The sequence below is a fragment of the Phyllostomus hastatus genome, unplaced genomic scaffold (assembly GCF_019186645.2).
Source record: "Phyllostomus hastatus isolate PE091 unplaced genomic scaffold, TTU_PhHast_1.1 phas_contig_283, whole genome shotgun sequence".
Taxonomy (NCBI): domain Eukaryota; kingdom Metazoa; phylum Chordata; class Mammalia; order Chiroptera; family Phyllostomidae; genus Phyllostomus; species Phyllostomus hastatus.
Genome location: NW_025333833.1, coordinates 9,478,702 through 9,492,035, shown reverse-complemented (window position 1 = coordinate 9,492,035; position 13,334 = coordinate 9,478,702). Strand labels below are relative to the sequence as shown.

At 57.6% G+C, this 13,334-nt stretch overlaps 1 protein-coding gene across 1 annotated transcript in view; it reads right to left on the bottom strand.

The window, feature by feature from the left end:
• LHX4 (LIM homeobox 4) overlaps positions 1–13,334 on the bottom strand; it is a 39,481-nt gene that overhangs the window by 15,394 nt on the left and 10,753 nt on the right. The window contains exon 2 of the mRNA XM_045838748.1: positions 7,504–7,675. Coding sequence (XP_045694704.1) covers positions 7,504–7,675 — 172 coding nt within the window. The remainder of the gene's footprint in view (positions 1–7,503; positions 7,676–13,334) is intronic.

Genomic DNA, 13,334 nt, shown 5'->3' with positions numbered 1-13,334 from the left:
CTCTTGGCCCTCGTGTGGCGCCCGCAGGTGGCCTGCCGATTCCTGGGCCTCTCAGACCTGACTCACTCTCAGTGACGGTGTGGCAGGCACCGTGACGGGCAGCGGCATGGACATTCAGGACCGAGGCCCCATCCGCCCCCCTCACACCGTACCCCAGGCTCCCCCACTGCCCTGGCCTAGCACACCCACCACAGAGCCCAGCCTCCTCCAGTCCAGGGGGACTTCCTGGGGCACAGACAGTTCCCTAAAACCCCAAGCGACAACCAGAGACTGGCTCACACACTCCCGGCGTGTGACCTCAGCTGCAGAATCAGCAGGAAACGGGGTCAGGCCAGATCCTTGCAGGCCTTTAAGTGCTAAGCTTGGAAGACTCAGGAGGCCGTGGGGCAGCGTGGCCAAGGACAGGCCTGGCGGGAAGGCCTGAAGTGGCTGAGGGGGAGCCAGGGGCGAGGACAGCCGATTGGGGAAGCTTCTGGCAGTGCAGAGGTGTAGTGACAGCGGCCTGAGAGAGGGCAGAGACAGCGGCAAGGATGGAAAGGGAAGGCATTTTGGAGGCGGGACCCCATGACTTGGTGCCTGAGTGGGGGGCGGGGTGGGAGAACTGGGACTGCACTGCTGGCTGGGGGTTTCCTGGGATAAAGACGCTGGCCCGCAGCTCCCACGCCCACATCACCCGGATCCCCCTCTGCTTGGGGACCCGATTCCCGCAGCCCAGATGCCCTCTGTCTCCAGGATTATTTGTGACTATTGGCTTCCAAACAGACACCCCAAGGCAGCAAAGTCTCAGGGATGCAGGTACCACCGATGTCACGAGGCCGGGCTCTAGGCCTGGCAGACAGACAGCCCGCAGACTCATCACCCTGATGTACGGCCTGGGGTCCCGGGGGAGCTGCTCCGCTAAGTAATTGCTTCTGCCCAGATTGCAGGCCCTGGCAGACGACTGTGGGCCTGGGCCCGGGCCCGCCCGTGTGTTTGAATCCTGCAAACGTCCACACGCACAGCCACTGCCCGCACCACCGGGTCATTACCTTAAAAGGTTGAATCTGCTTAGCGAGGAAATTAAGACTATAAACTATTCAGAAATTATGGAAAGTCACACGTCAGAGAGACCCTCCCCCGGTGGGTTCCTTAAACACATGTTGCTGGGGAGGGGGAGGGTGCGCATGTGCCTGGCCTCACAGATGTGCAGTTGCCAGACATAACAAGTGGCTCAGCAAGAACCTGACCCCAGGCTGGACCCACAGGCGACCCCAGAACTGAAAGGATGTCTTCCTGGAGCGACAGGGTGCCAGCTGGAGGCAGCCACACGAGCACAGGCTGGTCCCTCCGGCCAGAGCTGGGAATCTGGCCCAGGGAGGTGGGGGTGAGGGCTGCAGCTGCTGCCCCGGGCTCTGCACCCCACAGGGAGGGGTGGCTCTCCCCACACAGACCGGGGGTAGGGGGTGGGGCCCACCTGCCATTGCCACTGGACACAGGATTGCCCTGCCATCGCAGGACCCGTGTGTGGCCCAAGGCCTTTCATAGCCCGAGACCCTCCCCTCTTTTTTCTCCTCCGCCGTCATGACCTCAGTAGGACGAGCTGCCAGTGTGGATACTACGCACCTCCTTCACCACACTCAGTGCTCACCGCGCTCCAAACAGGAGGCGTCTCTACTCCCTCCCCCTTCAGAAACGGGACGGCAAGGCTCAGGGAGGTCTAACACCCTATATCCCCACAGAACCTGGATTCGAACCCCGCTCCTGCTTCCTCTGGGAAGTCCCCCCACCCCATGGGTATCTGCCCAGCTGGGAGATGGAGGCCCAGGTCACTGGAGTGATGGGGCCAAGGTCACGAGTGAAGACTTGACAGGAGCCGGAGAAGCCAGCACCTGCAGCCAGGCCACGGGCAGCGTGTGCCGGAGCTGAGACAGGCTGTTCTGGCCTCGGGGATAAATCAGCAGCTCCCGGCTCCCAAGGACTCTGCTTACCTGCCCTTGGCCGACAGCCCTGCTGACTGCTGGAGATTGACTGTCTGCGGGCGGCGTGGGGCCGCCTGGCAGCTCGCACAGCTCAGCTCGCACGGCTCAGCTCGCCACTGACAAGCAGCGCAGAGGCCCTGCACCCCACCGGGTCCTGACGGTGCCCACCTCTGCCGGTCGGCCAGGCGGGGGAGGGCACTGAGGGACGGGGAGACACCCCCAGAGAAGCATGACATTTTAGACGGGAACCCCTTGGCGTGGCAGTTCCCATCTTCCCCACAACCCCTCAGTCAGGCAGATGTGAGCCCATACCCCAGTGGCCGGGGTGCAGTCTGAAACTCCCCACAAGCCTGGAATGTTCTGGAAGGCTGCGCTTTACCTTAAGTATTTGTATGACTGTTACCCTCTCTTCGATTCGATAACTATGTTTGTTTTCACAGTATAATAACCACTGATTTGTTTCCAAAATTTTCATGTAGGTCCACACTGCATCTTTACCCTGTGGCTTATTCCCAGTATGCTGCTGGACCCACTCCCCACTCTGCCAGCCTCCCCCCACCTCCATCTGAGGGGTGCTAGTGTGAAAAGTCACCTGAGTGGGAAGGTCTCACACCTGGGACGGCAGGGTGGGGGAGGGCGGGGTGGTGGGGCAGGGCGGGGGTCATGAGGCCAGAGGCCAGCGCAGGCCCAGCACTGAGGGAGGACCCGGACGGCCTGGCCCTCCAGGGCTGTGGGTCATGTGGCCACATCGGGGCCAGAAACCCAGGGATGCTGATAAAGCGCCCTGCGCTGTGCACGGTTTACACATGATCTTCCCACCTCACAGCGACTCCGTGGGCTCGAAGGAGCGCCTCTTCACAGGTAAGGGAGCAGGGTCAGAAGGGCCGGCTCCCATGTTTGCTGACACACAGCTAGTAAAACACAGGACGGGGACTCAGTGAGCAGGGGGTTCCCCAAACCACTCTGCTCATAACGCAACCCCCTTTTCAGCAGTGCCCTGGCATGCCAGGCCTTCTAAAGCAGCCTCCACCGATCAGCACCCCCACTCTCCCTGAAGGAGACACACGCTCACCCCTGTCACAGGGCTTCCCCGGGGGCGCCCAGCACATGAACTGGCTCCTGCAGCAGCGATCCCGTCCTGCCTTCACTGTGCTCTGGAGCCAGGAGCTGCCAGGCTCCTGCCAGAACCCGGTCAGTGACGGGAGGGGACCCAGGGGACCTACTCCCAGACCCCTGTGCTCCCCAGACCCTGGTCCCTTTGCAAGGTGACATGGGACCCGGGACATGCTGGGCACACAGCCCAGAAAGGACCTGCTTAGCAAACGCAGTGCAAGGAGCTGTTGGCACTTCGGCTAGTGACTGAAACTGGATGGCCCTGAAACCACACCGCTGCTCTCTCAGGTCTCAGAATCGTATTTCCTTTGGGGAAATGGGAGCCAAGAACCCGAGAAGCAAGAACAGCAAACAACAGTACAAATCAGTCAATGTTACTGGGTGAGACAGAGTTCAACAGCCCCCAAAAGAAAAATGCAACGACCACAGAGTACGACCTCCCGCAATACTTCGTCTGTGACACAGCAACATCGCCCTCTGCTGCCAGTCACCAGTATGACCGCATCACCCTGAGTTCAAAGCTCATCTCCACCTTTCCCCTGGGTCCTGCCCCCACTTCCGAGATACGACGCACCTTGGGGATCCACTCTTCACAATACAGTCATGGTTCTTTTTTCTTTTGCTTCAAGGAGCATAGAGAAGGCAATCTCCCTGGCTCTGATGGGGCACCTTCCAAATCCCACAGCTGAAAGTTGTCGGAGGTCTGATGGGCAAATTCAAGTGCAAGGTGCAGAGTTTGGGTTCCCCAACCCACTCTGCTGGTGAAACTACTCCCTTTTGCAACATGCTCCAGCCTGCCAGCTTTTCTGAAGCAGCCACCATGAACATTCCCACTTTTCCGGAAGCAGACGAGCTCAGAGATGTCAAGGAACTTGCCTAAGGGCACCCAGCACTTGAGCCAGCTCCCATAGCTTAGCGTGAGACCAGGGAGGGACCTGGGGCTCCAGGGACTGCCCTGCTCCCTCCTCCCTGCCTCACATTCTCTCTGCTCATGGCGCCCCACGGCACGTGGGCCCCACCGTGCCATTTGAAAGCAGGCACCTGGGGGCATTTCCTGAGCTGTCATGAGGAGCAAAACACTCAGAATTCTGGCCACGTCACAGCCTGAGCCCCAAGTAGGCAGCAGGTGCCAAGACTCCTGGGGGGTGGGGGTGAAGCCACTCTGACCCTGGACAACTCCCTCCCTCCCTCCCTCCTTCCCTCCCTCTCTCCCTGTCCTCACCTAGGCTGGGACTATACCCACAGCTGTGTCTCCCTGTACCAAATGGCCAAGGTCCCAAAGAGCTGGGGTGGGGCAGTGGGAGCAACTGCCAGTGAATCCACATGTCCAGGGGCCTCAGAGCTGCCTGATGTTCACGTCTGATTGAGCCTCCATGGGCAGTGGGGAGAACGACTTCAGCTTTACATCTCTCTCCGCACAGCGCCCCCACCCCCGCATCACAGCATTAACAGCCTGGAATCAGCACCGAAGCTGTGGACAGCTCCTCCGCTTTCCAAAAGGCTCTACCCCTGAAACCTGGTGGTTTTATGAAGCAGGGCAGTCCTGTGGGGACAGGGAGAACACTGTGCTAAATAAGGGGCCTGTGCGTGTCCCAGGCAGCCTGGGCCTCGGAGACTCGCAGGACACCACGCAGGGGACAGAAAAAAACTGGCCACCAACTGGTTGTAAATTCACTGTGTAATAATCTGCTCTTTGTGGCATTGAACCCGGTGACAGACCATGGCCAGGGCTTGGGGCCAGGCGGATAGGTGAAGGACAGAAATATGAATGACTAGCAATTAAGTCTTTCCTCAAGTCAGCAGGAAGCTCAAACAGGTGCATGAGGAACGAGCAAAACAAGGCTGCCCCTGCTGAGTCACCAGAAGGGACCGGGTGGCCATGCCTCTGAGGGGCTCCCACTGGCCAGGGCACTGGACTCACGGCCATGGAAGGACGGGGGAGATCGTGAAAGGCTGAACATCGTCCCTGAACGATGAAACAGCCTGGGCCACGGTGTGGAGGTGGGCAAAGCATGCCTGGGCAAGGGGGCAACCTGCTTGGAGAGGGGGTGTCTGGGACCCGGGAAGGCAGTGAGCTGAGGACTGGAAGGCAGGATGGACGCAGGGAAGAGAGGGCTCTGATGACGCAGTGCACCTGGAATTCTCTGCAGACGGAGGGTCCTACTGAGGGAGCTGGGGGGACGTGGGCAGGACCTGAGCTGGGAGGAGGGTGCTGGCGTGCTGGGAGGCATGTGGCTAGTGAGGTTCGGGGATCAGTCAGGAGGTTATTGCTGAGCAAAGGCCTGGAAAATTCCAAATGAGGGCCACGGCATGGGGAGGCCGGGCAGGCAGGGGCACAGGGCGCCAGCCTGGGTGAGTGACTGCCATTGCTCCCTCTCAAGAGCTTGTGGTCTGTAAACCAGTGCTGATCCCTCCCCAGCCCACACTCTGAGCCCCTCCTGGGCCTAGGGGGACCCTCTCTCCTCAGTACTCCTTCCCCTGAACCTGCACCCAAGGTGCCACCTCTGTTTCCTAACCCCAGAACCAGCCAGTCACGGTCCGCACACCAGAGGGCGCCCTCAGGTGGTTCTGGGGCCCAGAAGAGCCTCTCTGCCAGAGCGCCCGGTTCTGCGGGAGACAGGCCTTGCCTGCACCCCGGGCTGCTCCGACCTGCCAAGCTGGACCAGCCGGGGGTCTGACCCAGGGACATCCCTGCACCAACCCTGTCCCCCGGTCAGCAGGAATGCGACAGGGCCTGTTGCCTGCCCCAGAGCTCACTGAGGCTTTCCAAAGGCACAGGGACGGGGTGGTGGCCTGACTGTGGGGGCAGGGACAACTCGCCCAAGCCCCTGCTTTCCCCTGCCTTCCTCACACACATCCCTGTTCCCAAGTGCACGCAGGTACAAAACTCGCGCGCGCGCGCGCACACACACACACACACACACACACACACACACACGATAAAATCCTCCCCCTCAGGAGTCCACGAGCAACCACCACTGAGGAAAGGAGACAGAGGCGCACTCTCCTTGCACACGGAGGAGCGGAGTGGGAACAGGGCGAGGGGCGGAGCCAGGGAAGGAGAAGGAAGACAGGAGGAGCGGAAGTGCACACGAAAGGCTCAGACGCAGGACCAGAGGCCAGTCTCCCAACCAGAACCATGGAGGGTCTGTGGAGTGTGTTGGCAACTGCCCCACCCTCAGGGGGCACCTGCGCGTGCGCACACACATGCACACGCACACACACAAGGAGACAGCAGTGCCCAAGCGGGATGGGGACTGACGGTGAGAGCTGCCTTCTGGACACAGGCCGCGGAGGCAGCCCCAGTCGTTATCGAGACGCTCTCTAATGTGCTTTCCGACCCACGGTGCACTAAAAGCGGTCGGGAATCCTCAGAAATTCAAAGGACTTGCTCCCTGCAATTAAACATTTGGGAGGACTTGGGAGAAGTCATGTTCTGTTTCCAGGACTGCGTTTCTCCTTCCTGTCCCCAGAACACACAACCTTCGAGGGAGGCGCTTGCTCCCGGGCGCCACAGGTGTCCAGGCCTCGGGGAGCCTCCCCGCTTTGCAGTTATCAGCTGTCCACAGTGGCAGCGGCACCAGCCTAAGTGCCTCGGGTACTAGATTCTGGGACAGAAGTCCCAGACTAAATGCCACAGAAATAAATTCCCAGGAGGTCCCCTCACCCTGACCCAAAGCTCCACCAGGACTTTTTCTGACGGACCCAACATCAGAGTGAAAAATCGAGGGAACTGCGTTAAGAACTAACACACAGGTGCCAGGCACTATTCCAACGGCTTCACACAGACTGACTCACTCAAGGCTAACAGCAACTCCGTGGAGTAGGAACTGTTATCAACAGCCCCATTTTAGAGGTAAGCAAACCGAGGCACAGAGGAGTTAGGCAGCTTGCCCAAGAGCACACAGCTAATAAGTGGGTCAAACCCAGGCAGGGTCTGGGCTCCTACCTGTTGCATGAAACTGCCTCTTCTGCTGAAAGTGATGACACTCACAGAGCCTAGCTGGACCCCTACCAGAGGCAGCTCTTATAAGCCTCCAAGGCCCACAAAGCAGACAGACAGAGCCACGGCCCTAAAGCACAGACTCACCAAGGCAGACATGGCAACTCCTTTCAGGGTTTGCAGGAGCGCTTTGTGCGCTACACCCTGCAGAAGTCTGACGCACACTCCCTGCCAGCTGCCCTGGCAGAGCGCGGGTGAGGGGGAGACCCCTGGGCCCTCTGGCGGTGATGGGGCTGGTGATCTGAAGGGGGACCTCGGAGGAGCAGCCTCTCCGTGGGAAGGTTGACCACCCCCAAGGATGGACCCACCCTGCCTCACTGCCAGCCCCACCTCCACCCCCCACCCACTGCACCCCCCACCCGCTGGACAGGGAGAGGCAGAGACAGGCCGAGGCAAGGAAAGGGGGGCTGCGCCCCGGCTCTGACTTACTTGAAGAAGTCCTCCTTGCAGTAGACGCTCCCGGCCCTGGAGAAGCACCTGTCAGCCAGCTGCATCTGGCAGTCTGCACACTTGAGGCAGGAGCTGTGCCAGTGTCTGTCCAGGACCTTCAGGATGAACTTGTCCAGGATATGCTGGTTGCAGCCGGCGCACTGGGGGATCTCTGCGGGGAGAGGAGAGAGGGGCAGCGTGAGCCTTCCACACAGCCCTGCTGACCAGACCAGCCCTGGGGGGACTGGGTGCCTTCCCCACTCCGCCAGTGGCGGGAGAGGACGTAACCCAGACCTCCAGGGCTGCTGCATACAGTTGTGCGGGCTGTACACTGCACAGAGGGCCCTGGTCAAGGGGCCTGAAATTCAATCCATGCTTTGCTGATTTGGCTTTGGGTGGCTCTGGCCCAAGAGTCAACTGCGGGTTTTTCTAAATCCTCACCCACACCCGCACCCAAGGATATGTTTATTGATTTTAGAGAGAGAAGAAGGGTGAGAGAGAGAGAGAAACATTGATCACTTGCCTCCTCTACGTGTCCCAACTAGATGTCGTGCCTGGGGCACAACCTAGGTATGTGCCCTGACAGGGGTCTGAACTCACAACCTTCTGGTGCATGGGACAACATGCCCTAGGTATGTGCCCTGACAGGGGTCTGAACCCACAACCTTCTGGTGCATGGGACAACACGCCAACCAACCGAGCCACCCGGCCAGGGCGAGCCACCTGCGTTTCTAAGAGCACCACAAGGCTAGCAGCGTCCGCTAATGCCATTCATGCCAGCTGCAATTCCACAGCCAACGGGCCAGGAAGGCCAACAACATTCTCCTCCATTTTAATTCACTGCTGGGTGGAGTCTGGGCTAGCCTCGCCAGCCCCGAAGTGAGCCCTGCCTAGGCATGGACTGAGAGGCTGAAAAAGCCAATGACTTGTGTGGGGGGTGAGCAGTGATGGAGGTCCAGGTCTGGGGGTGGTGCTGGGGGGCAGAATGTCAGTGTTCTGAGAGACTCCCCTGAGAGCATTTTGACAAACTGCCATGGATGCCATGGACTGGCCCCAACACCGTCCCCTCTGCATGTGCCTCCCCGCGCTGCAGGCAGACAACCCAGAGACTGCGCTTCCCGACTCCCTTGCAGCTCAGGTCCCGAATGGAATGTAGAGTCCGCCAGTCTGATGTACTTAAAAGGGACCTGCGTTCGGAGCTAAGTTCAAGGGAGGCACGGCCAACGGGCAGGCTCCCACAGTGCTGGCGTGGAGCATGCAGCGGCTGTGAGGGTCTGTGGGGGTAACATCCTGATCGATCATGGCACAGACAATGAACTTCTGGGGGCTGAGCCCAGAGCTGGCTGCACTGAGGTGAGAGCCGCCTAATACCTGGTAACTGACCACCTTCCACGTAAATAGTGAAAGCAAGTTCAGTTGTCTGACACTGAACCCTAAGTACTGCCCCACCCCATTCTTCCCTCCCTCAGGGACTTCCTACCCAGGGCCTGTCTTTCTGCCATTTCATCTTTACTACGGGATTTTTGAGTCAATAAAGTAGCTTCAAAACAAACACAATGATCAGGCTTCCAAAGCTGGATGAATAAATAGCATCAGCATCTCTAATCATTACCTGACCCCCCTCCCCACCCCCAAAAGGGAAGGAACAAATTGAGAACAAAAAACATGCAAGTGCAAGCCTTCCACCTCCTGTAGGAGCCTCCTGTGGCGGCGCGTTGGGGGGGCCCGCAACCCCGGTGTTTCCCCTCTATGATACACAGAACTTGGGCTCACTATTTGTTTACACACCGTCCTTCCCATGAGAAGGTGGGACCCTCAGGGGGCAGGACCCCTGTTTCTTTCTCAGCTTTGTATCCTCACCACCCAGCACCGTGCCTGTGCCCGGGACACAAGGGTAACACCAGAGACGTTGATCACTGGATAAACAGCTGATGGGGTTTCTCTAAGAAGCCCGCCTGGAAACAAACACTGCTTCGCGAGCTCCTCCTGCACACGCCAAAATGCCACCCGAGGCCCTGGAACCAGACCTCCCAGGGATCATTCATGCTTCTTCACTCACGTCATGTTTGTCGGCTGTGATGTCATTTAAAAGTGTTCACGTAAGGGAATTAGACTCAGTGCCCTGGACGGGGCAGGGAGCGGGGATTGAACACATGGAAAGCTATGTAGGGAGAAAGCTTTCTCAAGTATTGTCATGTGTATCCAAAACTCGGAGACAGGCTGTTGGGACAGTCACTCAATTGTCATCACCAGCCCTGTACTCGAGCCATTCAACCACGCCCTGCCTCTCTGCGGGCATTTCCAGGACCCAGCCTCCCCAGAGCGGCGGGGAGGCTCTGGGTGAGCAGAGGGCCTTAGGAGCTGAGAGAGCTGGGTGCACACGGGCCAGACTGTGAGGAGGGGGGGGTGGGTAACCAGGGCAACCAGGAGCTCCCGTGGTGTGACAAGTCCAGCCTGGGAAGCGTGGAAGAGAGGGACGGTCAGGCAAAGGCGGTCCTAAAGGGCCCCGGGGGTGGTGTTTCTCTGTCCCCTTTGCGTGGGGAGCCCTAGCGTCTGCGGGGCCCAGGGCTTGAGGAACGGGGTGTCGGGAAGACTGCTCTGGCGTCATTTTGCAGGAGACAGGAGGGCAGCTCTAAGCAGGGAGCCCTCCGGCTCAGGGAAAAGGTTTCCGGACAAGTGGGTGCGGGGCGTAGGAACCTGTGCGCCCCGGTGGCTGGTGCGCGGCAGTCGCCCGGGGCACAGCGCCCGCTGGGGGCGTCTTTGTGTGAGCAGGATTCTGGGGAGCCAGGAGCCGGGCTAGCCGAGGCAAATTCACCCTTGGAGAACCACACGGACCACCGGACCGAGAACCGAAAACCGTCCTGGGGCGCAGGGCGAGCCCTAGCGGGGCACGCGCCCGCTCCCTCCCTGCACCTCGCCGGCCCGGGGCCAGAGGCCGCTGATTCCCACCTAATTGTTGTCTGGCCTTGCCTGGGAGGAAAGATGCGGCCGTATTTCTCCTCCGGCCGCAAATGCGCGGGGACGAGGGCGAGGATGTATGCCCATAAAATTTATTTCGCGCAAGGTATCTAGCGGGAGCCTTAATATGATGAGTATTCAAGAGAGAATACATTAGGGCTAATGTATGCAGGGGAGGGCGGGCAGCGAGTTGGAGAGGCTTGCGAGCCGAGACAACGCGTTCACCAACGAGACTGGAAGCAGACAGGCCAGCAGCGGCCGGCCAGCTGCGGAGGCTTCCCGCCGGATCCGGCTGGGCTCCCCGAACTTGGGGTTCTCAGAGAGAGGCCTGGGGGCCAAACTGGGGTCCTCGGGTTGGCAACAATGTAAGGGACATACTAAGTGTGCCTTTTAGCTAAAAAATAAAATAAAACCTATAGATTCAGAGAGAGAGGGTTTTAAAAACAAAGGTAATGCAGTAATGGTTTATTTAAGAGATTCATGAACAATAAAAAAACATAAAAAATTAAATTAAAAAAAGAGGTTCACAATATACAACTAACAACAGAGAAACCAGGCATCAAGAGCGTGTTCTACCTGGCTGGCGTAGCTCAGTGGATTGAGCGCGGGCTGCGAACCAAAGCGTCGCAGGTTCGATTCCCAGTCAGGGCACAAGCCTGGGTTGCAGGCCATGGCCCCCAGCAACCGCACATTGATGTTTCTCTCCCTCTCTCTCTCTTTCTCCCTCCCTTCCCTCTCTAGAAATAAATAAATAAAATATTTTTTTTAAAAAAAGAGCGTGTTCTACCTGTGTCGGGTCCTGAATGCATATTACCTCAATAAGCCATGCAGCTGGGTGAGGAAGGTGTTAGTGTCCCCATTTTACAGATGAGGAGACTGAGCCTGTGGGAGGTTCCACAAAGTGCCGGAGGCCCCACCGTGGCGGAGCCGGGATCTGAGCCAAGCCTGTATTAAGGTGCGCTGAGCCCACCAGAGAGCTAGATGGGTCTGAGGCATCGGCTCTCCTGGCTGGCTCTACACTGTCACTCTATGGAGAGAGGGAGGCAAGGGGCTAGTCTCGGGGTTGCTCTGGGAGCAGTGTCAAGGGCAAAGGAACAGGTTGGGTGTTTCCTTAACAACTGGGCAGATGGGAATGTTTGAAGCACAGATTTGGGTTTTTTGGACAGTGGGGGGGGGCGGACCCCTAATGCCCTGAGGAGGCCTGGAAACAGGAGCCCTGTGTGGCCAATGGCCTCCACCCAGCTGCAAGTGGCCAGCTTGTGGATGGCATCTGCCCAGGTCAGATTCATCCCTGCCCCGTGTGAGGGGGCATGGACCCCACCCTACAGGTGATAGCACTTATGAAATTACTTAGATTAATGTGAAATGCAAGCTACCTAGAAAATGTTCAAAGTACAACAACACAAGCCTTTAAAAAAAACTTACAATAAATTATGATTTTTATTTTTAACAATTTGGAGAGGCTGAACAGGACAGAGGTTCTATGGGTGCCCTACCAGAAACAAAGTTATAGCTGGACTTCCTAAAGAGCAAGAGGATTTCCCAGTCCCTGGTGAAGCCCTCTTATTTCCTGCGGTATTTAATGTCACCAAATTCCACTTTACAAACTGAAACAGGGGAGTCACCGAAACAGAATTTGATCTGTAAGCTCAGCTCCTGATGTGAGGAGTTGTTTCATTTAAACAGAAAATCTCTTATCTGCATGCAAGTGCTCCGCTCCATGGTGACACTCTCCCAGGGGACCCTGCAGAGGGCAGGGGCGCCCCAGGAAGAGCAGCGAATCAGTAGAGATGCTGGACCTCGCAGCACACTACGCCGCCCCTGCGCAGGTCCCGCCCACCAGCCTTCTGCGTCCACAGCTCCCACGCAGACACACCATGTGAACACACACAGTCACAAAGATCACCGTGAGACAGACACATGCATACATGAGACACCCATTCACACCACATTCACACGCATAGACACACACACACCCCCATACATCTATATGCACTCAGGCACACACTTATCACACACATTCATGCACACATTCATATGCACACACTGATACACGCACACCCACATAGATCTACATACACTTGGACACACACACTTAGCACACACACACCACAGGTACACACAAACACGCACACACACACCCTCACACAGAGGCTGGGGCACCGCCATTCTGGGAAATAAAGCCATTCCTCTGAAGCCAAGCTCTGCGAAGTCTGTGGCCGTCACTGAGGAAGGGCGCTGTCCAGCCCTGGAGCAGGGGGCATGTGGCCAGTGAGTGGAACAGACAGCTGGGAGAAGCAGACACACTTTGTTCAGACACTTTTTTGGAAAACTACTGAGGGAGTTTGAAAGTTTTCAGTTCTGTGCAGAGTTCAGACCGTCAGACCTTTAGGTCTGCCCAGCTGGTCACAGTAAATCTCAGGTCAGAGTGCCTGCCAGGCCTGGGTTCAGATTCTGTCTCTGCCGAGTATGTGATCGCGAACACAGAGCTCAACCCCTCTGAGCCTCAGTGTCCTTACCTATAAAATGGAGATACCAACGCCAGCCCCTCAGCATTGCTGTGCGATCGCATCGATAATGAGCATAAGACCCCCGGCCCCAGAATCCCACCGGCTGAGTCCAGTGGTCAGCTCCCTTCTCTACACTCACGGCCACTGGCCAGCAAGATGAATTTATGTGTGTAAAGGGTACCAAAATGATTTCATGATTCATTATTGTCCAATGTACTCTTTTTCCCTCCCTCACCCTCCCTCAGCAAAACACTCAAAATCCTCTTCCCTCCCCTTAGGTCTAAAGCACCTGGAAGAAGTACACCTCTTTCTGATCAGCATAAGCCCAAGGGTTTATTAAGTGTTTTTGAAATTTAAAAAAAT